Genomic DNA, 26,042 nt, shown 5'->3' with positions numbered 1-26,042 from the left:
CATCCAGCTGTCTGGGTTGAACTCCCGATTGGTTTTACCACTTACTGTGTGTCGTGGCAGGCGTCCACACCTCTCTGATCCTCACTCCCCTCATCTGCAAGTGTTCGATGAGATGCTCCATGCAGCGTGCTAAGTACCTAGTAGCGGGTCCCGTAGCACGTAGTAGGACCCAGGGATACAAACCATGAGACGGGCTGGCTTTGGGGTTCAGTCATGTGTCCAAGGACAGTACTCCTCGGGGTGATACAGAAGGAAGAGACTTTCTTCTCCCGACAGCGATCAGAGAATGAACTCTGATCACGCCCCAAGTGTCCAAGTGAACGGTACCGGCTTGTGGTGCGGTGCGTGCGTGCGTAACTAAAGACCGTGTGGGGATGGAAAGAGGCAGGTGCAGGCCTGGAGGAAAGCTCCGAAGGGAAAAGCTGTGCAGGGATCTGGAAAAAAAGCAGGGGAGGGGGGGTGGTTTTAGAAGAGTGGAAATGACAGACTAGCAGCTCGCCTGGTGACCTGGAATAATCTGAGCAAATTCAGCTCCCAGAACGTTCCTGGGGAAGCAGGGGCTCTTCCTGGAGAAAACCACTGAGCTCAGCTCTGTGTCTTTCCCAGAACAAGCCACTGGAGTTCCCTCCTCCGGCTTCCCCACAGCCCCCCACCCCCGCCCCCATTACAGGGAGGCCAGGCGCTGATGAACTAATGTACTCGAAATGTCTTAGTAAGCTCCAGAAGGCTGTGCAGATGTTAACGGTTGCCTCTTTCAAAGTGCAAGAGCCACACGTGTGCTTCCTGTCCCACGTCTTTCCCTGCTTCGTGGACCAGCCATTCTTTGGGGACATGCATGAGGAGATAGAGACTTTTTTTAACTTTTTACATTTAGACATGTATTTTCATGCGTTAACTTTGGGTGGTTCCGTTCCTAGGCTCCCGCAGAGAGTCCCAAGTGTGTGTCCTCAGGCCAGGGGAGCCGACAGGCTGGGGCTAGCCCCAGCACCACTGGGGTCCCCCCACCCCCTGCCTTGGGGGCAGGTCTCAGGAGGAAAGGCCAGGCTGGGAACCCAGCCCAGGAGCCCAAGTTGGATGAGGAAGCCCCATTCATCCCGCCTGAACACTGAGTCATGGTCATCGGACAATCACGCTGCACCCCTCTCCCCTGCTGGAGGGCCATTGGGGGGGGGCTTAACCCCTCCCTCCAAGGGCTCCAGCTCCCCTCCCTGTGGCTTCACCCCTAGGCTGACCCCCTCTCTAGCTGTCTCCTGACCTCTTGGGATGGGGGGTGGGGGTCTCAGGCTACCACCTCCTCCCCCGAGTGCAGAAGTCCCTCGGGGTCAGCGTTCCCAGAGTGCTGCCCCAGCCTGGGCCTGGTTTCTTGCTCTGGGTTTCTCATCACAAAGTGGCAAACCAGAACGAATTGAAGTCACTTCAGTGAGGTCAGAGGCTGGAGGCCGAGCCCCGCGGTGGAGCTGTGGGCTGAGTGTTGGGCAGGGCAGGGAGGGGGCACCCAACTGGCCCGGTGGAGGCACACCTGGGGTGGGCACCTGCCTGCCAGGCTCAGTCAGCAGGGGACAGGTGAGCAGAGCACCCAGCTCCCTCTGGAAGGGAAGTTTGCTCTCCCCCCCCCCACCTGCCACACCCACAGGGGCTTGCAGTGTTAATTAGGGGCAGGAAAATAATTGCCTATTAGATGTTGGCAGGTGACACCCAGGTGGCAGGGAGGGGGGGGGGACACTTCTGCTGCTACCACTCCCTCCTCCCTCCAGCTCCTCCCTCCTCCCTTCCTTCTGCGCCCTGCTCCCCCACCCCCGTCACCCAGCACCCCATGGGGGAGTCCTGGAGGCAAACTGCGAACCAAAGGGCCCTGCATTTGGGTTTCCCAAATGGGAATGTGGGATGTGCACCTACTTGAGGCCGGCTGGCTGGCTGGCTGGGAAGGCCCTGCCCCTGGGACTGGGCTGCAGCAGGGGCGGGGTGCAGGGGCCCGAGCGGGCTCTGAGAACAGAAAGCAGGGGAGCTACCGCACAGACCAAGGACACCAGCTGGCTGTGCTTTGGGGAGACTGAAACGTCACCAAGCCACATCTAGACTGCTCCTTGGAGGTGCTTCCTTGCCGGGTGGGACACGTGGTAGAGTCGTGGCTTTTCCTGTTTGGGGAAAGACTGGGACTGGGACTGTCCAGACCAGCTGGGAGGAGGTCTGGATGCTGCCCACGCTCTAATGTACACAAAAGGTCTGTCTGGGTCTCTGTTGCTTTTTTTGTTTTGTTTCATCAGGAACCGCTTACAGGAAAGTGCACAGCCTGAAGTGTGCACCTGAATTGGTGCATGAGAGAGACCGTCCCCACCCCCTAGGGGCCCCTCACAGCCCCCTCCAGGGCCATCCCCACCAGGGGTGGCTCCTGTGCCCACCCGTCACTCACTGTAGGTGCCCTTCTCTGACTTGGTGCTTTGTGTCTGCCGCTTGGCCTGGCTTGCGTCCCCCACCCTCCGGGCCTGAGACCATCCGCCGCCCGTGGTGGCTGTGGCTTTCTTCCTGCGGCTCCGTGGTATTCCAGCTCAGGGCTTCGGGCCACAGCGCGTCCTGTGTGTCTGTTCTCCGGCTGGTGGACGCTTGTTCGTTCCTGCTCTGGGGCTGGGACCACTGTAGGAAGCTGCCGTGGACACTCGCGTGTGTGTCGTGTGGGGAACACGAGCCTCCTCTCTGTAGGGTGGATGACCAGGCGTGGCCTTGCCGGCTCGTGGCTCGTGGGGGAGGCACGTTGCCCGGTGGTTTGCAGATTGGTCAGGGGAACCCCGGGTTTTAGCAGAGGGGCCTCAGGGGCCTGCACGGGGGTGGCCAGGACAAAGTGTGGCATTGCTGTCCTCTCCTCGGGTAGAGGAGGCCCTGTAGAGCCGGGCTCTGCTGAGCAGGTCTGTGTCAAGAAATGTTAAGCTTCTGGAAAAGGCTTGAGAAAGTCTGTTGACACTCATCAGTGCTCCCCAGACTCGAGTGGGACTCTGGTCTCCTGGGATCATCTCTAGATGCACTTCTGATTCACTAGGGTCCAGAACGAGGCTTGAGACTCTGCACTTCTTTTTTTCTTTCTTTTTAAAGATTTTTTACTGGACACCTGGGTGGCTTGAGCATCTCAAGTGGTTGAGCATCTGCCTTCGGCTCAAGTCATGATCCCGGGGTCCTGGGATCGAGTCCCGCATTGGGCTCCCTGCAGTGAGCCTGCTTCTCCCTCTGCCTGTGTCTCTGCCTCTCTCTCTGTGTCTCTCATTAATAAATAAATAAAGTATTTAAAAAAAAATTTTTTGCGTTTACTCATTTGACACAGAGATAGAGCCAGAGAGCACAAGCAGGGGGTGCAGCAGAGGAAGAAGGAAAAACAGGGTCCCCGCTGAGCAGGGAGCCCTACGTGGGGCTTGATCCTAGGACTCTGAGATCATAACTTGAACTGAAGGCAGATACTTGACCGACTAAGCCTCCAGGTGCCCTGAGACCCTGAATTTCTAACGAGATTCAGCGCTCCAAGAGATGTCCCTATGTGCCGGATGAACTTCACTCTGAGTAGCCGGCCCCTAACGCCCGTCCTCTTTGGCCGCCTTCGCCTTGGCCTGGCACTCTCCAGTGAGGGGGCATGGGCTGGGGGGCGCCCAGGTGGCAGCTCCTTTTCACTGTCTCACCGGATGGGGAGGGGGGCCTCCTGCCTCAGTCACAGGACAGGCCGAATGGTCCAGGCCGGGAGCCCAGCCTGGCCACACCATGAGGACTTTGGGGACACTTCAGCAGGAGTGATGTGTTTGGGTCCACGAGGCCATCCATGCGGCTGAGGGAAGGAGGCAAGGTCCTGCGGTACCCGTGACATTTATCCCAGGTGGAGGTGAAGCTCTTGCTACGATACCTCCACCATCTCCCAAATGAGCTATCCCTCTGGCCCTCTTCTGGGCTGTCCCCACCACTTTGGCCATTTGTCCATGAGGCTCAGAAGCCACAGGTCCAGATGGTCAGAGGAGCAGAATGAATCAGGTCCGAAGGCCAACCCGGGGCCTCGCAGACCTCAAGACAGGGCAGGCCCAGCAGGTGCCCCACCACTGAGGGTCTGCCCGTCCCCCCAAAATGGCCCTGGCCTGAGGACTGCAGGCCCACCTCTGTTTGGCAGGGTTGCCTCCTGTGTGTGCACCGTCCGACCCAGGTCTGGTCTCCCCCTGAGACCGGGAGGTCCCGGCACCTGCCCGACTCTGCCCGTTGCCACCAGCAGCGCTTGGGTTCCCTGCAACAGGCTCCCAGCCCAACAGCCCGCACTAGAGTGCTGGGGGGCTTGGGCCCGGGGACTGCCCGGGAGCACGTGGGGAGCAGGGTGAGGCTGCCAGCCAGGTCCCGGCCTGGCTGGTGGCCACCGATCCTCGTGCCATCTGGCGTCCATCTGGCTGAATGGAGAGACTGGAGGGCAAGGGGGTTGGGGGTTGCCTCCGGACGTCCTGACAGCAGCTCGCTTTGCAGGACCCCAAGATGCTCGGCTGGCCCGAGACAGCACCTCCTGCCCCCTTCAGAACTGGGGGCTGAAAAAAAGAATTGGGGGCTTTGCTGCTACCACCGGCACCAGGGTTGGGGGGAAGCGGGGAAGGGATGGCTCTCCCTTTGTGGCTGCAGTGAATGGGACCCCACAGTGCATGTTCTGACTCCCCCCCACCCTCTCCAGCACAGAGCTGGCTTCTCGCTCCCCGGGAGGGACCCCAGCATCTAAAATGAGGCTTGGAGGAAGCAGGTGCGCCAGGCCTCCCTTCCTGGCCCTGTCCTAGGTTCCTCTCAGCTTCCAAAACATCCTGCCCAAACCGGAGTCCTCCAGGAGCCCACGGCCCTCGGACCCTTGGGGACGGCCCTCCCCTTGTCTGCCCCCAGCCACGCAGCTCAGCACCCACAGCCCTCACCGCCAGCGGGTGGTTCCTGCCTTGTCTCTTGAACGGCTCGGATAGGCCCATGGGGCGGGGCCTGGTCTGTGGCTTCATGCAGGGGTGTAAGCCACCCACCAGGACCCAGCCTCGAGCTGCTCCTACTTCCCGGCCTCCACCGTCCACGCGGCATCCACCTGTCCTCCCGTCCCTCTGCCCGCCGGGCCTGAGCGCCAGGCACTGTGTCCGGCCAGGAGCCTCAACCAGGGGAGGAGGGGGGACAGCCACAGCCCCAGTGGGAGCTCAGGGCCCCCGGACGGGGCGCTTCTCGAACCCCGCCATGGGACCAAGTGCTGACACCGAGCCTCTTCTCTTCAGTCACTGCTGCTGCTGGGGCTGGTGGCCGCCATCTGCCTGGGCCTGAACCTCATTTTCCTCGCGGCCTACGTGGTCTGCGTGTGCTGCTGCAGACAGGACGAGGCCGTGCAGACCAAGCGGCGCAACCCGTGCTGTGTCACCTGGACGGCGGTGGTGGCCGGGCTCATCTGCTGGTGAGTGTCCCTCTGCCCGGGGCTCCGCGTGCAAGGGGTCGAGGCAGGCCTTGTGCCCTCAGATGGAAAAGTCAGCTTGTGTGGGCCTGACCCTCCGGGTCTTGCTGGTGGTTAGTCTTTGACCCTGATGCCCTTTCCTCTCTCTCTGCTGCCAGCCCCCACTACACCCCCAACCCCAAGTGGCTCATCTGCTCCCCGGCCACATTCTCCTGACCAAGCCCCCAGGTACCTTGATGGCAGGGCCTTCCGTAGGGTGAAATCTGTCCCTGTTCTTGCCAAGCAACAGGCATCCGATGCATGGGGGTGGTGATGGGGTCTCCCTAGTGTACCTCTGCCCTGAGCAGTCGTGTTCAGCCTGGCGGCCCCACAAGGAACACCTTGAGCAGTTTACCAGATGGCATTCCTGCACAGAGGGGGTGTCTGCTGTTTGCATCCTGGGACCTTCCCAGCTGCGAGGTCAGAAAACATTCGACTGCAGTCTACATCAATTCCATCTTCTCAAGAGATCAGTATCTCTTAGTGCCATGAGCTGGGCCTTCTTTGCTTTGGGTGGCCCCTGAGGGTTTCTAACCCCATGCAAGAGCCCACATTGCCCAGGCAGTACCCACAAAATATGCTGGCCCCGTTTTGGGGAGTTGGTTGTATTTTTTTGTTTTCATGGCAACAGATTTTTCCAAAAGCCTTGGATCTACCCTGAGATCCACCCTGAGATGCTCCTGGAGGTGGTCACTCTTTTGGGGTAGAGACCCTCATTGCTAAGCGCCCCATTGCATCCAAGAACCCACAGCGGGACTTAGCTCTCTGACTGGGCAGCAGGACGAGCGGCAGGCAGGACGCAGTGGCCTGGGAGTGAGGGCGCCTGGGCTGCTGGCCTCACTTCATCTGCGGTTTCTTCTCCGTCAGAGCATGCTCACATCCTGTCCTGCCTGCAGCATAAGGGTCCCTGAAGCCAGGGTAGGAAGCAACCGGAAGCAGCGCAGCAGCAATGCCAAAGTGCTGAGCACTAGGCCTGGGTTCTGGGGTGGGGGTGGGGGTGGGGGCATGCAGCCGGTCCGAAATCATAAACAACAAGGAAAGACTTCTAAGCCAGGAGTTCAAAGACGAGTCTTGACTCCCAGCAGAGAGGAGCTCCCACCAAGTAACTGGAATAAAAGCCTCCTGCTGTGGGGGTGAGCAGGGGGGGCAGGAGACAGCTGAGACACCAGTTGTGCTCACTACACAGTGAGCCCTCTCTGTGTGAACTCAGATTTTTTTTCAAAAACACGGCAAATGACCGAAGAAAACTTTAGGAGAGTAAGAATGACTTTGGAAGGTCCGTTCTAATAAGTAATAATTACCGGCCGTTTAAGGAAAACAGAACAGAAGGAATGCATGTGGCATGATTCATTCTTCAAAATTCTACATGCTCTTTGTACCAGGCAAGCGAGAGCCAGCGGTAAGCAGCACAGGCCCTAAATCTGCCTTCTGCGGCTCTTGGTCAGAGAGGCAGAGAATCACACATTTGTTTAATTTGAGTAAACTAGGGAATAAGTTCAGAGGAAAGGAACAAGCGTAGCTGGATGGCCTGTTTGAGTCGGGCATTCCTGAGTGATGGACACCAAGATCCACAGGGGGACCAGGCAAGGGTAGGGGGCAAGCTGGGAGGAGATACTTCAGGCAGAAGAAAGAGGAGTGTGTGCAAAAGCCCTGTGGCAGGAGGGAGCCCAGAACATTTAAGGAACTGAAAGAAGAGAGAGCAGGTGAGGGGGGCTAGGGTGGGGGTGCTACAAGGGTTTTGGGGGACCAGCAGTAAGTGGAAGGGTTGCCAGTCACCTTCTCTGGAGTTGTGCTCAGATCGGAAGGAGTTGAGCGGGAGGGTCGGGGAAGGGGAGTAGAAGAGGTAAAAGTAGAGGGATCTGAGGTGACATTGGGATGATCAGGAGGGAGAGATCGAGTTGAGCTCTGTTAGTAAGAAGAGGGGAGATTTGACCCATAAGAGGAAGTACCAACCGCAGGTTCCCAAAATGGCCAGAGGGATAGGAGGAAAGCTCAGGATTTTATACGGGGAAAGATGGGCAGAGCCACCACCACATTTATCCTGTCTTTTCCCTCCACCAGAATGGTCTGTGTGGCCCCAGTAGGACCAGTGACTCCCAGAGAGGGCTGGGAGTCCCTCATGAAACAGCCAGAGCAATTTCTGGTCCAGGAAATTTCTGGTCTTGGTGCCCTCCTGGGCCAGCGCCGATAAATCTAGACTATGGGAAGGCAGAAAATTAGAATATCTCCGGTCTCAAAAACAGGGCTAGGGATGGAAAGGCTTTGGCTGGATGCTGAATCCTCAGAAAACACTAGATCATGACAGTGTGCTCACAGATCACCAGTGGAGGTTATAAACAGCAAGGAGCAAACGAGGTATTTTTTCAGAGCATAATAAAAAAATAATAATGATAATAAAATAATAAAGTCACTAAATAGAAGCTCATAGAGCTACAGTACATCTCATGCAGGAGCATCTCAGCTGGACGTGTGGTCCCCATGAGTGCTGCGGAGAAGCAGGGACTGGACAGTGGTGCAGCTAAGTGGATTCAAAGCCAGTTGAACATTCTGGTTGGAGGCACAGAATACACAGCAGGATGCCGAACGGTAGCCAGCGCATGTGCGTGCATGATAACAGGCGCTCCGGGCGACTCCGTCCTGTGGTCCACGCACCACTTCTCAAGAAACACTGAGCTCAGGGCTGAGCACCCCCCGGGGGGGAGGTTTCTCTAAAACGTCCCCCCCGGGGGTTCCATCCCAGATCCTCCCTCTTGAACAAGAAAAGAAGACGTGCGAGTGTGTGCACGTGTGCATTCGTCGCCCACCCCCGCCCTCCCTAAAGTTAGTGTTCTGGGTGAAGACTCAGGAGGCTGCTTAGTGAACCTCCAGATGCCTGCTCCCCGCCCCCCCCCCCCCCCCCCCCCGCCCACCATCACCCCGGTGGTGCGCATCAGATGAAACAAGGCAGATGACGTAGGCGAGATTTGAGATGATTTGTCCAGGCTGGAATGTTGGACGAAAACCAACTAGATGCAGTTTCACAGGGATAGACTGAAAGTTCTGCTTTTGCTTAAACAAAACAGAAACCAGCGCAGCGCTACAGGAAGCAGGAGAGGCTGGGCTCAGTGGTAGTTCCCGCGAGGAACCCCACGGGGGTTGTAGAGCCACAGGGTCAGCGGTGCAGAGAGGGGGTGCCAGGGTTGGCCCCCAGTGCACGGAGCTGGATGGACACCGGCTGTGGGTGCCTCACGGGGGGGCCACGTGTAAGAGTGACAGTGACCGGTCGGAGAGGGGCTTGAACGTGGTGGACAGTGGTGACGTGGACCAGGGTCTGGAGGACATGCGTCTGACCCGGATGGCAGGAGGGAAGGGGGACGGGGAGCCGCGTTCTGATGTCGGAAGGGCATCCCGCAGAATTGGAGGCTTCTTTCGGGCTGCCCCCAAGGACAGTCAGGAGCCAGGAGGTGGGCCTCGGCTCAGTGTAAGAAGGAACTTTCTCCCAGCTGGAAGTTTTCAGTACAGCAGGCCGCCTCATGGCTGCTGTGGGGAAGCCGAAGGAAAGGGTAGAGGATGGAAGTGGGGTCCCCCAGCTCCTGGAAGTTTCAGGAGAGACTTTGGTGGTCCTCGAGCCTCCCGATGACAGTCATCTGGGAGCTGGTAGAGGTACAGTTCCCAGACCTACTGCCGCAGAATCCCAAAGGCCAGGCCAGCAGCCCCCTCCCCTTTGGAGCTGCTGGACTGGAAGACGGTAGTAGTATTCCCCGCCTAAAGGAAATGTTCTGTAGAGCTAGCCAGCCAGGCCAGGAACCTGGCCAGGAACCTTCACCTCTACCCCCCCCCCACCGGGGTCACCTTCCAGAACTCCCTTCCCTCCCATACAGCCCAGGAAAGAGCTCCGTAGTCCATAACCGACTTTCCATGGGTATTTATGGCAGCTTCGTTCATGATCACCCAAACTCGGAGGCAACCAAGCTGCCCTTCAGCAGGCAAATGGGTAAATAAACTGTGGTCCGTCCAGAAAAATGGAATATTCTTCAGTGCTAGAGAGAAATGAGGTATTTAGCTACGAAAAGGCCTTACATGCAGATCACTCAGTGAGCGACTCCAGTCTGAAAGGGCGCCAAACTATAGGATTCCAACCATATGACGTTCTGGGAAAGGCGAAATGTTGGAGGCAGTAAAAAGATCAGGGGTTGTGGGGGAGGGGGGGTGGAGCACAGATTTTTAGGGCCTGGAAACTACTCTGTAGGCTACTCTAGTGGTGGAGACGTGCCTTACATTTGCTCAAACCCACAGAATGCACGAGCCCAAGAGTGATCCCCAGGGTGGACCGTGGACTCTGGGTGATACTGACTTGTCGGTGTAGGTGGATCAGTGTGCGGAATGTACCGGTGTGGTGGGGAGTGGCGGGAGTGGGGTGGCTGTTAGGGCAGCAGGGGTATATAGGAAATCTCTGTACCTCTGCTTAACTTTGCTGTGAACCTAAAACTACTCTAGGAGCGCCTGGGGCCGGGGGCTCAGTCAGTTAAGCACCTGACTGTTGATCTCAGCTCAGGTCTGGATCTCAGAGTCATGAGTTCAAGTCCCACGTTGGGCTCCACGCTGATCATGGCTACTTATGATAAAATAAAATTGCTCTAAAAAATACAGGTTTTTTTTTTTTGTTTTTTGTTTTTTCATTTAACAACTTTCTCTGGGAGTCGCCTCTAACTTTGTTTGGGGTCTTGCCTGCAGTGCTGCGGTGGGTGTCGGTTTCTATGGAAATAGCGAAACCAACGACGGCGTGTACCAGCTCATCTACTCCTTGGACAACGCGAACCACACCTTCTCCGGGATAGACGCGCTGGTAAGGCTCATGGGCGGCAGCGGGCCGGGCCGGGCCGGGTGCAGCCCGTGAGGTCAGTGTGCTCAGAACAAGGGCCCCAGTCACATCCCAGCAGGCTTGGCTCTGGCGGGGAGGGCGGGGTGGCCTCCCCTTGGGGCTGCAGTTGGTCCTGCTGGGAGTAAACAGGCCATTTCTGCCCTTCAGGCAGGGAGGGGTGGTGAGGACACGGGTGAGGACCAAAGGACAAAGGCTGGCTGGGTCCAGCAGGGACATGGAGGGTGGCAGGGGGGTTAGGTGGCGGCCGTGGAATCCAGCCCTGTTGACCTCAGGAGGGCTGAGCACTTCCCCATTTGTCCAAGGGGAGCCTGAACGTGAAAATCCACCCCATGGTGTTCACTTCAAATGCTGTATAGGGAGTATCATGGGGTCCAGAAGATGTCAAGGCGTGAAGCTCTTCAGAGCCAACTAAGGCACCCCGAGGGGTGGCGAGGTGAGGTGTCCTCCAGACTCCGGTTCCAACTGGGGTCTCAGGACGGAGGATTGTGTGGTCTGGCCAGAGGAAGTGCTGCCCTTTGAGGGCAGGAGCCACGCTGCTGGGCCTCTGGCCTGAGTGAGACACCAAGCAGGGTTACCAGGGTTTTCTCCAACACTGACCTTGGCCTCTTGGCCCCCCGGATGCTTGTCACTTGCACCATAAATGGCAGGTGTTTTGGGCTGTTTCCAGATTGACCCCGTGCCCCTAGAAAAGCCCCAATGGAAAAGGCGAAGGGCAATTTTCAGGGAAGCCAGTCCCTGGATATCCATGCTGTTCCCCATCCCCTCTGGACCCCAACGGGGCGGGGGGGGGTGACCTCAGCAAATAGCCAGTTTGTGTCATCGGGCAGCCTCAAGCACAAAGTCCAGCCCCAGCCAGAGCATTTGGACATTGCCCTGGTACTTGCTAGAAGAGGATTCGACCTCTTTGCCCCTCCTTCTCCCTAAGCTCCTCTAAGGCCTTAATCCCTCAGCAGCCCTGGGGGTAGGTGGGGGCGCTTCTTAAAGAGACAGCCCTGCTGGTCCTCGCACCCAGGAAGGCCGCTGAAGTGCGTCTGGCCTCAGAGAGAGCCCTTCTGGGGAGTGGAGGGTCCCATGCCAAATCGGGACACACCTGTCCTGTAGCACTTGTCCGTCACCCCTTGTGTCCGCTGGTACCCATCGCTGGGAGACTGTGTCATCCAGACACTGGGCAGAGGCCACTCTATAGGGTGAGGATGGGGTGGCTGGGATGGGGCATTGAAGGTGGCCTCGAGGCCAAACAGGCCTGGGCAGCCCTGGAGGCATGGGGGCCTCACCCTCCCGGCCCCTCCGCCCTGGTGGAGAAGGGGCTCTGGTGGTTACTGCCTCTAGGCCCTGCCGCCCGCTCTCCCTCCACCCACCGGCACCAGACCCCCTAGAGGAGGAACCCAGCCCCAAAAGGAGAGTCTGCCTGGGGAAGCCCCAGAGCCATGACCTGCACTGGTTGACTTGTGACCACCATAAGGAATGGCCCTTGTCTCCCCCAGGGACCGAGGAGAGAATCCCAGTGCCATCCTGATGGGAGAGTTTGGGTTCTTTGTGTCCTTATCCCGTAAGATGAGAATGTACAGGGGGGCAGCTGGAACAAGCCCCCAGACTGGCCCATCTGCCCTGAGGGCTGAGTGCTCCAGGCCAGATGTGGACTTGCACAGCAAGCCGCACGTCTCCAAACTCTCCCATGTTCCCAAGGGGAAAGGTTCTGTGTTTCCCTGGACATCAGCCCCTCGTCTTCTCTGCGCCATTCCTGAAAGTCGATGACCAGAGTCCCAGGGTTTTGTGATGGTCCAGCCAGTTAGGAACTGCCTCCATCCTGACGATGATCACAGCCTGCCTCCTCTGGGTGGCCAGGCATTTGCTCCCAGTGGAAAGGCAGGGCTCTGGGGCCTCACTGGGAGACTGGTTTGGGCCTCGAGGTGGGCACACAACACTCCCGGTCCTGAGAGCTGCAAGGGAGGGAGCAGATTTTGGAGGGCTCCCCAGATTCGAGGGGTGAAGACCAAACAAACACGGGGGGAAAGGATGCTCGAGGACATAATATCAATGAAAGTGCCTGGTAATCTACAAAGCCCCCCGAGTGGGAGTGGCTGTGACAATGCGTGCCATTATTATAATTACCGTAATTATGTATGTTCCTCTAATTACCCTGAAGGAGACAGGAGGCTTGGGTTGGTGGGGGCTGGGGAAGGCAGGACTTGGAGCACAGGTCAGAGCGAGGTGGACCAGGGTTCTCCTTCCTGGACCAGAAGCTCCACCCTGTGCTCTTGCACCCTGAGGGCCCCAGTGCGGGGTGGGTGGGGGGTGGGTGCTACCCAAGGCTCAGGCAGGCCTAACAGGGTACTGGATCACCTGCACACTTTGATTTGGGGAGCTCATAAAGGGTCATTTGGGAGTGCCAGCTGGGACCTTTCTGTGGCCCAGTGCCCCCCATCCACCTCCCCTACTGCAGTAAAGGGGGAGCCTGGGCTCCAGTGACTCACTCAGGGAACCAGGCGTTCCTCTCACCCCTCGGGGTCTTAGCTTAACATAAGGGCCCCGTGAGCTTGGCTGACTCAGATTTGAGCCACATGTTCCAGTGGCCAGGGTGGCTCCTAGGGACTGTCGTGTTAGAGCCAGCAGTAAGCCTGTGGGCAGCCCTTGGGTGAGGAATCTGGGACAGGAGAGGTTACATTCCTGGCGCAGGGTTGGAAGCTAGTGTGTTCCGGTTTAGCCCTTCTCTCTAGGGCCCTCCCCCAAACCTGCACAGGCTCCACCCCTCGTTCCCCTGGTACAGCTGCCCTTCTAGAAAACCTCAGTAAGTGGAGAAACTTCCTCCTCTGCTGGAGGGTTTCCTTTTTTTGACAGAGAGGGGTTGGGGGATGGAGCAGAAGGGGAAGAGAGGGAATCTCTAGCAGGTTCCTTGCCCAGCAAAGATCTCACAACCCTGAGATCGTGCCCAGAGACAAAAACAAGAGTCAGGCTTATCCCACTGAGCCATCCAGGTGCCCCTGCCCTGGGGGTTTTCACACTGAAGCCTGCATCTGAATCCCCTGGAGTGCTTGATAAATGCAGATTGCAGATCACTGGGCCCTCCCCAGAGTTTCTGATTCTGTAGGTCTGGGACAGGGCTGAGAATTTATATCTGGTCACCCCTGCTGCTGCTGCTGGTCCAGGGACCACACCTGGAGAACCACTCTTCCATCCTATGGGGACAAGAGATTTGACACCTGCTTGCTCACAGAGCTCTTCCCCAGGGAGGAGAACTCTGCCCCAACTCCAGGGCGGCCCTGTCTCTTGGGAGCTCTGTGTAACCCTCTAAGGACCCGGGGTGGAGTGGGGACCAGGGAGCTATATGTAGGTCAATGTTGTGATTTTATTTTATTTTTTATTTTTTTTAAGATTTTATTAATTTATTCATGAGAGACCGAGAGAGAGAGGCAGAGACACAGGCAGAGGGAGAAGCAGGCTCCATGCAGGGAGCCCCATGTGGGACTCAATCCCGGGACCCCGGGATCACACCCTGGGCCGAAGGCAGACACCCAATCGCTGAGCCACCCAGGGATCCCAATGTTGTGGTTTTAATTTGTTTGTTTCCTCTGGGAGGACGACAAGAGGGGAAAAGAGGGCCTGGCAGATGTTTATTGGCTTCCGTTTTTTTCAAGGAGAGATTTAAGAATCTTTCGATCTTAAAATCTTTTTTTTTCTTTTTTTTTTTTAATTTTTTTTTTCTTAGAATCTTTCAAGGAAAGATTTAAGAAGTTAAAACTGTAGAGCTATGGAAGGAGGAAAAGTCGTCTTGCAGAAAAAGTTCCCAGACCACTTGTGGCAGCCCTTTGCTCTGAAGTCCGTTATCTGTAATAATAGGAACATAAAAATATTCTGATCTCAGCATGTGGTACTAGCGCCTTTTGGATCAATGGCTATAAAGCGCATTGACCTTACTGAGCTGAAAGGAGAGCTTATTGGGGCGATAGGGCATCTGCTTGTGTGTCTTTTCCTTCTGCGTGAAGCCGTAAGCTCCCCAACCCGGAGCATCCCTGCTCTCTGATATCTGTTAGTCCTTCACCAGCTTGGAAGAACCAGGGACAAGCCGGAAAATGGAACAAAGCTGCTGACATTGAAAAAACAAAACAGAACAGAACAAAGAGGGCCATTCTGTCTTCTGGAGCGGGGCGGGGCGTCACAGAGGAGCGCAGATGTGGAAGGCCACAAAGTGGCCCCCAAGCTCCCTACCGCGCCAGCCGTGGGTCACCAGGAGCCGTGTCTCATCGGCTCGTTGCTGGGCTGCCGCTGGGACGCTCCCGCCCGTTCCCAGTGGCATCGCATCTTCCTTCCAGACCTGGGGGAGCGACCCAAGCCCACAGACGGGGACTCTCTGCCCCAAGACTCGGCCTTCCAGCCACGCGTGCTTGTGGGTTTGGCCTACGGAACCTCTGAGCTGCAGGCTCAGCGCAGGCTTGGAGGGCCGAGCTTGGGGTTCCCAGGCCACGTCCCTGGGTCTGGCGGGGACCCTTTGTCTAGGCTGGTTGGCAGCACCTTCCTGGTACCAGGCCGCGTACCTGGGCTCCTTGTTGGAAAGCCAAGGACAGGACTGCCATCGTCCTTCCCTCTGTGCCATTGGAAGGAAGTCACTTCCTTCCAGGAAGGCCCTCGCAGCCCCAGCCATGGGAGGGAGCCTGTCCCTCCACCTGGCAGGACGGCTGGGCAGGGGTGGGGGGCTGCGTGAGCCCACAGAACAGGCCCCCCTCTCCTCCTGCCACATGTCCAGGCTCTTCAGAGGCAGGATCGGTCCCTGCGTGTCATTTCAAAGTCCTATTGTTCTGCTTTCACGCAGGCTCCGGACGCTGGGAACTGTTGCTAGGTCCACAACAAACCCTTTCTCTTGGGAGGCATTTAGAAATCCCATAGTGGGAACAAAAGGTCAGGTAGCGACAGAGGAGCTTTTCCGTTAAACGTCCTATCCTGCAATCTGAAAAAGAACTTAGAATCCAAGGTGTTACGTTTTAAGGGAATCGTCAAGGAAGCAAAATGGGTTCCCCTGCTTGTTTCCTCATCCCCAGATGAGCCGGGGTCTCGGTTAAGACCAGATCGGGCCTGCCCCGGATGCAGGGACATCAGGGCCTCGGTCCTCCTGCTGCTTGCAGGCCTCCTCCTACTCCAGAGTTAGGATCAGGATGTGTACCCCCTTGGCTTCGGCCCCCAGGAGGCCAGATTCACAACCCTGGCCCTCCCCCAGGTGTCCGGAACCACCCAAAAGATGGAGGTGGACCTGGAGCAGCACCTGGCTCGGCTCAGTGAGATCTTTGCAGCACGGGGTGATTATATCCAGACGCTGAAGTTCGTGCAGCAGATGGCCGGCAACATCATGGTCCAGCTCTCAGGGCTGCCCGTGTGGAGGGAGGTCACCACGGAGCTGACCGAGCTGGCCGACCAGACTGGCTACGTGGAGTACTACAGGTGAGAGGCCAGCGGGAGGGGCACCGGGGGCTCCAGCGGCCTCCCTCGTCCCAGCCTGCATCTGGGGGCCCAGGCAGGTTGGTGCTACTGCCAGAAGGCCTTCGTGAGCCGTTACTGAGGTCAGAGGAGTGTGCGTGCCGAGTAGTGGACAGCCTCCTGCAGGCAGGCCCCAGAGACCCAGAAAGGGGTAAAGGAGCGGTAACGTGCCAAGATCGGGCCCTAGGGGCTGAAGCTGGCCTCCAGGGACTCCTCCGAGACCAGCATCCTCTGTGGCTGGTGCTGGGTGAGATGCCAGTGGTCTATAGGTTCCTCGCCTGCCAGGGGGGTTTGTGGGGCAGGATTTCCCTGTGCCTACAGACCACAGGGGTGCAGGGGGCCAGGGGGACGCTGGCCTCTCCGCCTGCATAGAGCTTCCCCGGTGGCAGCTTCTTAGCAAACCCAGAGGTGCCCCAGCTTCACTTCTGTAGAACCTAAGGGATGGGAGGCTGAGGGGCACTACCATTGCCATACTCAGATACACAAACTCGGACCTCCGTAACCTTTGGAGTCCGTGTACGTCTCCCCTGCCTCCCCAGACACCATCCTGGGTGAAGGCGCTGGACACGGGTCCACTGACTGGAGACCCGCTGCCGCCCTCCGTGTGCAGGATCCTAGTGGAGATCTGGGGTGAGCCAAGGAAGGACGAGGCAGTCTTGGCTTTGGGTGGCTCCTGGCCTAAGGGGGCTCTACACTGGTGAAGTGCACATCTGTGCACCGCCAGGGCCCAGTGCCTTGCAGGGTGGGAGGCTCTGGGGAGGGATGGATAAATGAGTCCTGCAGAACAAGTATCAGCTCTTTGGATCTACCCCCTACCCCCTAAATGTCTTAGTTTCCTATCAAGCCATTAGCAAATGTCAGAGGCTTCACCAGCCCCGTTGCACGATTTACTCTGGTTTTCTGGATTCATTTCTCTTTTATGAGAAAACCCCACCCCAGGCTGACTAATAAGGTCACAGAGGAAACGCTTCTGGTTGGACACACACACACACACACACACACACACACACACACACACGCCCCAAACCATGTCCAGGGCTCCTCCTCCCCAACCCTCCCCCCAGGATAAAGCCAGACCTTTGGCAAGGGAAGCCCATGAAGTCAGCCCCCAGCTCTGGCTGGCGCTCCCCGCTCCCCACTCATCTCTGCAGCCCCTGCATCCCCAGGGTGTCACATCCAGCTTCTCACTAGGTTTTGTGGGGATTTTTTTGTTTTCCTTTCTCACATTCAAAACTGCCTTTCTCCCAAGCAACGGAAACTCCTGACACTCCTGACTCGGGACTGGCTGTGACCCCGTGACCTGAAACAGTGGCATCTGATTAGCCCTGTGACATGAAGGCCATTCGTTTCCGAGCATTGGGAACCTCACTTGTGGGGGAGGGGTGCGGGGCAGGTGGAGAGTGGGTGCCCGCTTTGACCCTGCCTTTCTCTGCAAGTGGGCCTGCAGCGAGGCCGTGTACATCTGAGTGCGTCGGACGTTGGACGCTGACAAAGATGAAATCGGTCAGAGTTTGCATGTCAAAAGGGACTTATTTTTTTTTATTTTTTATTTATTTATTTATTTTATTTTATTTTTTATTTTAAAAAGGGACTTATTTTTAAGATGATTTCATTAAAAATGAGAGGAAGGGTGGTGGCCGTGCATCTCAGCTGTTTCAGCATGGGTCACCGAGGGGGTCCCCTCTGAGCCCCCGTCCGCAGCTCCCCCATTCAGGCCGAGGCAGACAAGGCCTGGTCTGAGGACACCAGCACCGGTGGCTCCTGAAAACAGATGGTGTCGTGTCCCCTCCTCCATCTGCTGTTTGCCGGCTCCTCTCCCCGGGCTGTCCTGGAACAGAAGCCTTATTCCTCGAGCTAGCCAGCCTTCTGGGCTCCCCTGAACAGACTCCCCATCTTTGCTTTCCAGATGGTTCTAGAGCGGAGCCCTCCAGCTAAGCTAATATTTTTTACCACTTTGATTACAAAGACTAAGTATCAGAGGCAATAAAAAGCCAAGCCTCTCCGAGAGGCTCATAACGGGTGTGACCGAGGCGTCCTCGGAGGCCAGATCCAGGAGAGCTTTGGGAGTAAGGGCCTCGCGCAGCTCCTGCCGGAGCCAAGTTCTTGGTTAGAAACACATCTCGGATCACTGCTGGGTTCCTCTGGGAAAACACATCCGCCTCGCAGAGCTGTTTCCAGGAACTCCTTACAACACGAGGTGTGGATGCAGAGAAAACGCATTGAAACACGATCTCGAAGAGTGAGTTAGAGGCACTCCTAACCTGATTTCCTGCCCGTGGGCGCAGCAGGGAGAGGGGTAATGAGAAACCTCTAGGTTTGAAATGTGAAACCAGGGATTTGAGAGGTGCCTGGTGGCTGCAAAATGGGATCCTGAGGTCCCTTCCTGCCCTGACTCTGATTCTAGGAAAACTGGCTCCGTGATGGCGGGAGGACCCTGCACATCCCCCCACACCCCCTGCTCCAGTCCTGGGAGCCCCTGCATGCAGCAGGCCTGCCCCTCTCTGGGCAAGGAGTCAGGGGTCTTGATTAGCACCCTTTCTTGGCACTCAGCCTCCACTCATAAAGGCCGGAAGAACCTGGCTTGGCTGCCAGGTGGCCTCAGCGTGCTCCCCTCCCTCTGGGAGCCTCGGACTTCCAGCTCCACCCTGCTCCCACCCACAACACTCCAGACTCCTCTCCCTCCCCCTGCTGTTAATGGAGCAGCAAACCATTACTGGAGAGGAGGGCTCCATGGGTTTATTTGGCAGTTGCATCCAGAGAAATAATAAGGGTCCAAAGACTTCCTTCTTTGGGGGTCCCTTCGGTTTGCCCCCCCCCACCCCGCAGTGTGGGGCTGTTAGATGAGGCTGGTGCTCAGTTCTGAGGAACCCCTGGGGATCCTCTGCAGAAGAGAAAGGAGCTCCAGGGCTTTCCAGGGCTTTGCTTGGGCTCGGTTCAACGCCTTTGGATTTAGGCACTCTGGATTCCCCAGCCCGCGCTTTCGAGGACAGGAAAGCAGGGACTTGGAGATCCCTCGATGGCGTGCCTTATCAACCCTTTGGACTTAGTGAGCAAGTAGCCTTCTACCCAGCAGTAGAGGTTTGGAAACTGAGTCCCAAGGGAGGGAGGCAGCTCGTCGGGGTCTGCCAGCGGGTGTGTGACTGCCTTTCCCTGTCCACGCAGCCCTGGGGGTGGGAGGCCCGAGGCGTGAAGGGTACCCCGGGATGCCCTGGCCTGAGCTCCCTGGTGGTCAGGGAAGGATCTCCCCCGCCACCCCCGCATCCAGGCACCCCGGATGGCGCTAAGCCCCATGCCTGACACAAATGTTGGTGAAAGGAATGTACAGGCCCTAAGTGGTGAGTCCAGGCAGCTGGAGGGAAAGACGGGAGGCCTCGGGGAGGCCAGGCTGAGTCTTCGTCACAGAAGCAGTCATCTTAGGGCCTTTCTGAGATCTGCAGACATAAATGTCAGGCCTGATCTGACGCCGGTGAGAGTTCTCGAGGCAACAGGAACCAGGCTCCAAAGAAGTGCCTGCTGGGAGGCTGCAGAGAGACCACATAGACCTGCCCTGCCCGGCGCGCGCGGCCACTACCACATGCGGCACTGGGATTTAAATTACTCAAAAGCAGCTAAGATTAGAAATTAAGTCTCTGTTGCACAAACCATATCTCCATTCTCCAGATCCACCTGTGGGCCGGGACAGAGGCAGTGGGCAGTGCAGCGATCTAGGACATGCCCGTCACTGCAGAGTGCTAGCTGACAGTACTGGTTTAGATCCTCGGTGTGACCCCTTTGTCCAGGCAGATGGGGGGCGCAGCCTCATCTCCTCTGCTCGGCTGCTGGCTCGGAGCAGTTTGTCCTAACGAAGGGTTAAGTGGGCCTGGGGGCTTCTGTGCAGGCTTCCCCGCTGGGCACCAGGTGGGGTGACACCTCCCCCTGACTGTCGCTCCCCATCCACCCAGATGGCTTTCCTACCTCCTGCTCTTCATCCTGGACCTGGTCATCTGCCTCATTGCCTGCCTGGGACTGGCCAGGCGCTCCAGGTGTCTCTTGGCCTCGTGAGTATCCCCTCCTGCGGGGCCGGGGAGGCGGGCAAGCATGTGGGGTGATGGTGTCCCCATCATAGAGAGACGGGGGCCTGGCCAGGCTTGGAGGGTGGTGGGGGCAGCAGCCTGAAGCCACCATCTGACGCCTCCTTGGCCCCCAGCCGAGGGAGACGGCAGCCATTGACTTACCATCTGGTCACCAAGCAAGGACTGGGCTTGCCTCCATGTGTCCCCACCGTCCCTGAGGCCTGACCACTGAGCAGCTGAAGGAATGTGGCCCAAGCATTAGAGCCTTCAGGATCGCTAATCAACACCTCCCCATAGCTTGTGCCCTCCGGGCTGTTTCTCTTCGGCCTAGGAACCTATGCTCCAGGCACTGGGCTCTATGCCTCTTGCCCAGCAGGCTGCTATTAGGGGCCACTGCAAGAGTCTCAGGGGCCAGGGGAGGACAGGATGGTGTCTCGGAGGAAGGGCACTGGAGGTTGGTGGGGTGACAGCCATCTGGCGTTCCCGCCTGCCAGCCTGTGCTTGGATCCCACTGGCTATGCCTCTCTCGTAGGATGCTGTGCTGTGGGGTGCTGGGCCTGTTCCTCAGCTGGACGTCTCTGGCCGCTGACAGCGCTGCAGCAGTGGTGAGTGGGGGTGGGGGTAGGGGGATGGTCTGACCAGGACCGTCTCTCTGGTGGCAAGTTGTTGTGTCCCGTCCAGAGCCCCCAGGGCAGGGCCAGCTTCCGGTCTCTGCCCTAACCTAGAATCTCGGAACTGATGGGGCTTGGATCACCCCCACCAGCCCCCTTGCCCTTCCTATGGGGACAGAGGCCCAGAGAAAGGAAGAGGCTTACCCAAGATCATGAGGTATTGGGGGCAAAGCCAAGCTAAGACGTCTGATCCCTGACTCCTTTCCCGCCCCATTGGCCCATTCCCAGCCGCTGCTTGTAAGGCCAAGCTCGGATGGCCAGGTGACCTCTCTGGGTGTGAAGAACGAACCGGGTCTGATGGGGAGGGGCAGGGTCTAACCAGAGAAGCTTCAGAAGCACGCTCTTTGGCCAGCTTCCCTGGGCACTGGGAATGTTGGAATGTGGCATTTAGCTTGCCTTCCGTCCCGTCGCCTTGGGCTCACACACACGGCTGGTGACACAATGGTGTGTATTTCTGGATGTGGTGCCTGAGGGTGTTTTTAAAAAAAAACAAAACAAAACACCCAAGCCGGGGGAAGCTTCCTATGTGAGTATGTTTGGTCTTCCCTGCACCAGACACTCAGGTTAAACTGTCCACGCGTCATTCATTCAGCTGACTCTCTGGCCCTGTGGTGTTCTGTGGTGCCAGGTGCCCAAGGATCCAGGTGCCCAGCAGGACACCTTGACATAGTCTGAGCCTGCAGGAGAAAGACGTGTACGCAGATCACTGTGACATGTGAGAATGGATACCACGGAGGTGCATGCTGCGTGTGTGTGAGTGAGGGGATGGCCAGGATTTACCAGGGAACCCCTGCCTCAGGAAGAACTAGACAGGCATGAGCCTACATCCCAAGGGCTGGAGCCCCTCCAGATGCAGGGAAGGGCAGGAGGGGAGGCCCCAGGTCACGCCAGAGCATCCTGTCGTGGTCAGGAGCTGCGCGGGTCCATAGTCCAGGGAGCAGCTGCTGGCTAGAGCAACACGCACAGCTGCCTGGCCGACAGCCTCCCTTCTGGGGACAAGTGTGAACACAGGGAAGCTTGCACAAGGCAAGCTTTCTGGGGGGGCTCTCCTGCGCCTCGGGCAGCTCTGCCTTCTGGAAGAGGTGGAGGCTTCCAGCTTGCTGCCTTGAGCTGCCCGTTGGGAGACAGCTCCCGCCCAGCGGGGCCTTCTCCCTCTCCCCTGGCTCCAGTGTTCAGGGAGACCAGGGGCGATTTCATCTCCCAGCTGGGCGCCCCAGGGCTGCCAGCGCTGGCCTGGCGACGAAGGCCATTTCCCTAATTGTTGAGTCAGGCCTGTGTGAGAGTGTTGTGAGGGAGCTGAATGCGCCTTTGAGAGGGCCGCGGACCGTGCTGCATCCTAATGGGGAGCGGGGTGAGGACGAGCGGGGCGGGAGGCCGCCGGCACAGGCTGCTGTGGGAGCTTTTGTGTGGTCCTGCTGGCCCTGCCCTGGGAGGCCTGCTCTCTCCAGAGCTGTGGGGCCTGAGCACAGAGGAGCACAGCTGCTGAGCCCCTCCCTCCCCATTCCTTCCCTGTCCCCTCCAGGAAGGAGCTGTGCCCCTGAGCATCTGCTCCCGGTGGGAGCTTGGGGAGCTGAGCTCTGGGCTTTGGCCCCCCAAGTCGTGCTGTGCTGCTCACCCCCTTAACCACCCCGACGTGGGGAGGGGCTGAGGGCTGAGAGGGAAGAAAGCACCAGGGAAGAAGGAAGGGGGCCACGGGGGCTGGGGGCAGGGGGGAGGGGTCATCCAGGCACACGGGGCACCTGAGCAGAGCGTTCCCCACAAATCCAGCCACTGAGGGGGAGGCCAGACCCACTTCACTGAGTCCCGCTAGGCAGGTAGGAGGATGGCCTCTGGAACCTCCTGCCTGTTCCACATACCCTGCCCCCCGGCCGCCCGCCGCCCCAGTGGGGGCCCCCAGGAAAATCCTGATGCTCCCCAGACCTCAGTTTCCTCAAGTGTGAAATGAGGAGATGGGGAGAAGGGTAGCTCTTGCCTTCAAGGATTGTTGATGGATGAGGTGGGTCAGTTAACCCCCGGGAGGCGTATGGGAGATGTTCAATAAGCAGGAACCTCGTTGGTTTGCTTGCCACACATCTAGGTCGTTATGTGAGGGGCGCAGGGGACCCCTGCAGACGGTCACCTCTGCTCTCCGGAGCCGGCTCAGCTGGGCTGGACACTGGGCTTCTCTGCCTGTGCTCAGTGCCCCTGCCTCTTCCCTGGTCCCCACTGTGAGTAGTGCACACAGGGGCCTGTCTCTACACTGACAGCAAAGTTGTATCCTCACTGAAGGGTCTGGAAGGCAGACCTGCCTGAGTGGGGTGGGAGGCCACATCCCCAGGGGAGCCTCTCTGACAGGGGCCTCTTGTTGCTCTTTGGACCCCAAACTTTGGGGGCCGTGATCCAGGCCAGGCTGGCAGCCTCTCTTCCCCCACTCAGGTCTGACTCCCCGCTCTTTGCCACTCCAGCCACAGGGGTAGGGGTGCATCCCCGGGCCTGCTGGTACAGTGGCTCTGATCTGTAGTGATAAGTCAATCTCATGGATGTAGGTGAGTGATTTGCATGTGGAGCAATTCTCCCCGGGTCCTGAGCACATGGTTGGGTGTGAGCGCAGGTGTATGTGTGTGCGTGCTTGTGCAGACGTGGCTCTGTGAGAGCTCTGCATCTAAAGCGGCACTTTATTCCCCAACCCACCCCCTACACACACACCCTTTCCAGACCATAAGTACCCTGATACAGCTTGCCCTGTATCTCATGCCTGGACCAGCACGTGGCACCTAGTAGGTGCTAAATGTGTATTTATCCGCTCAGTGGATGAGTGCGTGAAGCTCAAGCCTGGAAGCCTGAGGCAGCAGCTTCTGAAGGAGGCACCCGCAGTGGAGGGCTGTGGGGAGGGGGGGGTCCTCTGCTTGGGGAGCATGTGCTAGAGCAGGGCACGTGTTCTAGGAACAGGTTGGAGGACCAGAGCTTCCCCTGGCTGCTCTGAAAGATGGGGAGGGGCTCCTTTACCTGGTGTCCCACTGCACCCCCAGGCCTGGCTCAGGGGATGGCATTCCTGCTGCCACCAATCCCAGGGCAGACTCCAGCTCCCTCATGGCCCTTAGCAGTCACCTCTCCAGGCCATGCTGTGGGGCCCGGGCCCTCCAGCTCATCACTGCCAGAGCCTGGAGCCTACGTCCCCTAACCCCCAGCCCCCAGTCTTCCCAATCCCCCATCTTATCCTGAGCAGAACCCATACCTAAAGGCCCAGAGATGGATTCAATGCCAACATAACTCTTTAGGAAGAGAGTCTGGGGCAAGAAGGGGGGATGCTTCATAAATCGACACCCTGAAAGCATGTGGAGCTTGATAACAACAAGACCGAAAACACAACCGAGATGAACGAGGCCCGTGGTGCAGTAACTCCCCCACACGCGTTGTACAATGTGCACGTGTCCCTGAGGTCTGTCCCAGAAGCATCGTTCAGACACAGAGTAAGAGCTAACACTGCAGAGTGCGAGCTCTCCGACACTCGCCTTCCTGGGTGTTTTACTTAGATTAATTCACAGGGAGGGTAGCGTTTTTCTCTCCATGTTATAAGTGAGGCCGAGCTAGGAAGGGGCAGAGCCAGGACTCGAGCCCAAGGAGGACAGAGCGGGGGTCCAAGCCGTGGGGCCTGAGGGCGCCAGCTCCCCGCCGGGGGCTGGTGTCAGAACTTTCTTCCACCGCTCCCCGTCTCTCCTTGGCTCAGGGCACCAGTGACTTCTGCTCGGCTCCCGACACCTTCATCCTGAACGTCACAGAGGGCCAGATCCGCACAGGTAATGAACCCTCGGAGCCTCTGCTGTCAGAGCCGCTCCGGGTACTTAGACCAGGTCCGCGGCCGGCCACACCTTTCAGCCCTGTGGTCCCCCCTCCGTCCCCCAACCCCCACACCTTAGGTCCGGGGGGGGGGGGGGATCTCTGGGCCATTTGTTAGAAGCGCCTCCTTGGGGAGTTTGGGGACTGGCTTGGCCACTGAGGAGGGTGAGGGCCCGGTCGCTTGAGCGCTCCCGCCCGACACCGATAGCTTTGCCTTGCAGAGGTGACCCGCTACTACCTATACTGCAGTCAGAGCGGAAGCAGCCCCTTCCAGCAGGTACGCCCACCCAGCCTGGTCATCACCCTGCCCACAGCCTCCTCTGCACCCCAGGTCCCAGCACCGACCAGTGAGCTGGGGGGTGGCTGGGTGCTTTTTCCTTCCTTATGAGGCTGACGCTGCTAGTCTGAGGACCACACTTTGAAGACTGTGCTGCTGTCAACCTGAGGGATGAGGGGAAAGGCAGGAATCAGGGAGGGCTGCCGGGGAACAGCTTCTGGGAAGCGGAGCCTCACAGCAGGGCTGTGGTGTCTCCCGGCCAGGCACTGACCGCCTTCCAGCGCTCGCTCACCACCATGCAGATCCAGGTGGCCGGCCTGCTGCAGTTTGCTGTGCCCCTCTTCCCCACAGCAGAGGTAAGGCGGCTGCCTCCCACAGCATCTGTGCTGGAAGAGGGGGAGCCCCAGCTGGACCCTGACCACCCTCCCCACCCCACCCCACCCCTCCCGAGCTCCAGGGCTCCGCAGAGCCAGGCTGTGGAGAGCGCTCCCTGGCCTCTTTGCACACGCTACTGCCTGGGGTTGTGTCCGCAAGCCCGCCCCCACCGCTCACTGTCTGCCTATCGGCCTCTCTGCGTGTTTGCCTCCTCCTGCTTCAGAAAGACCTGCTCGGGATCCAGCTCCTGTTGAACTCATCGGAGTCCAGCCTTCACCAGCTGACAGCCATGCTGGATTGCCGAGGGTTACACAAGGTGCTTGGGTGGCCCTGGGTGGCAGGCGGGTGGGGGCACCCGGGCACACCACATTTTCCCAGACAGAAGCCAGGAGATGCTAGGAGAGTGGTTGCCTGGGCTCCTTGCACAAGGCCCTGGCATGGCACAGAAGCCAAACAGTAGGAAGGCAGAAGAGGTGTCTGGCTTCTTGTTTCTCTGAAGTAGCTAAGATGAGGAGAGTCAATGAAAGGTACCAAGGGATGGGGGTAGGATTCACTCTAGAACACTGGGGGACCCCAACATACATGAAGGAGGCTATTCTCCAGTTGTCCAGACTCCCAGCCATCTGGTCAACCTGTCCATCTCCCTGGCTGCATGTGGACATCCCCTGCTCATTGCCAGGTCATTTCTCCAAGAGTTCGGAATACCAGAGAGCCTCTAATGCGGGGAATAATCTGGGTGTATGTGAGCCCCCCACCCCACCCCAAGCAGTAAGCCAGTGCTTGTGGACGCTTATCACATCCCATACAGATTTAGCATGAAGGGTCATATAATGATCACAGCTGCCATTTGTTGAGTACTTGATTCGGTGCTCACCTTGTTCTGGGCGGTTTGTATCCTTAGTTGTCACAGTTAATATCGTGAAATACATGTTATTTCGTGGGCAGTTTTATAGATAAGGAAACTGTATGCATGTGTGGATGGATGGATAGATACGTACATACAGAGCTATAGATCTATAAAGTAGCTCACTGAAGGTTCCAGAGCCATCAAGTCAAGGGTTTGGGTTTGGAC

General features: G+C 58.0%; 1 protein-coding gene across 1 annotated transcript in view; it reads left to right on the top strand.

The window, feature by feature from the left end:
• TTYH2 (tweety family member 2) overlaps positions 1-26,042 on the top strand; it is a 36,556-nt gene that overhangs the window by 2,165 nt on the left and 8,349 nt on the right. Inside the window, exons 2-10 of the mRNA XM_025467883.3 lie at positions 5,244-5,416; positions 10,166-10,277; positions 15,523-15,743; positions 19,721-19,816; positions 20,364-20,436; positions 24,209-24,278; positions 24,540-24,595; positions 24,859-24,951; positions 25,194-25,286. Of these exons, the coding sequence (XP_025323668.3) occupies positions 5,244-5,416; positions 10,166-10,277; positions 15,523-15,743; positions 19,721-19,816; positions 20,364-20,436; positions 24,209-24,278; positions 24,540-24,595; positions 24,859-24,951; positions 25,194-25,286 (987 nt within the window). The remainder of the gene's footprint in view (positions 1-5,243; positions 5,417-10,165; positions 10,278-15,522; positions 15,744-19,720; positions 19,817-20,363; positions 20,437-24,208; positions 24,279-24,539; positions 24,596-24,858; positions 24,952-25,193; positions 25,287-26,042) is intronic.

The sequence above is a fragment of the Canis lupus genome, chromosome 9 (assembly GCF_003254725.2).
Source record: "Canis lupus dingo isolate Sandy chromosome 9, ASM325472v2, whole genome shotgun sequence".
NCBI lineage: Eukaryota > Metazoa > Chordata > Mammalia > Carnivora > Canidae > Canis > Canis lupus.
The sequence above is the reverse complement of the archived record's forward strand: the minus strand, read 5'-3'. Positions and strand labels throughout refer to the sequence as shown.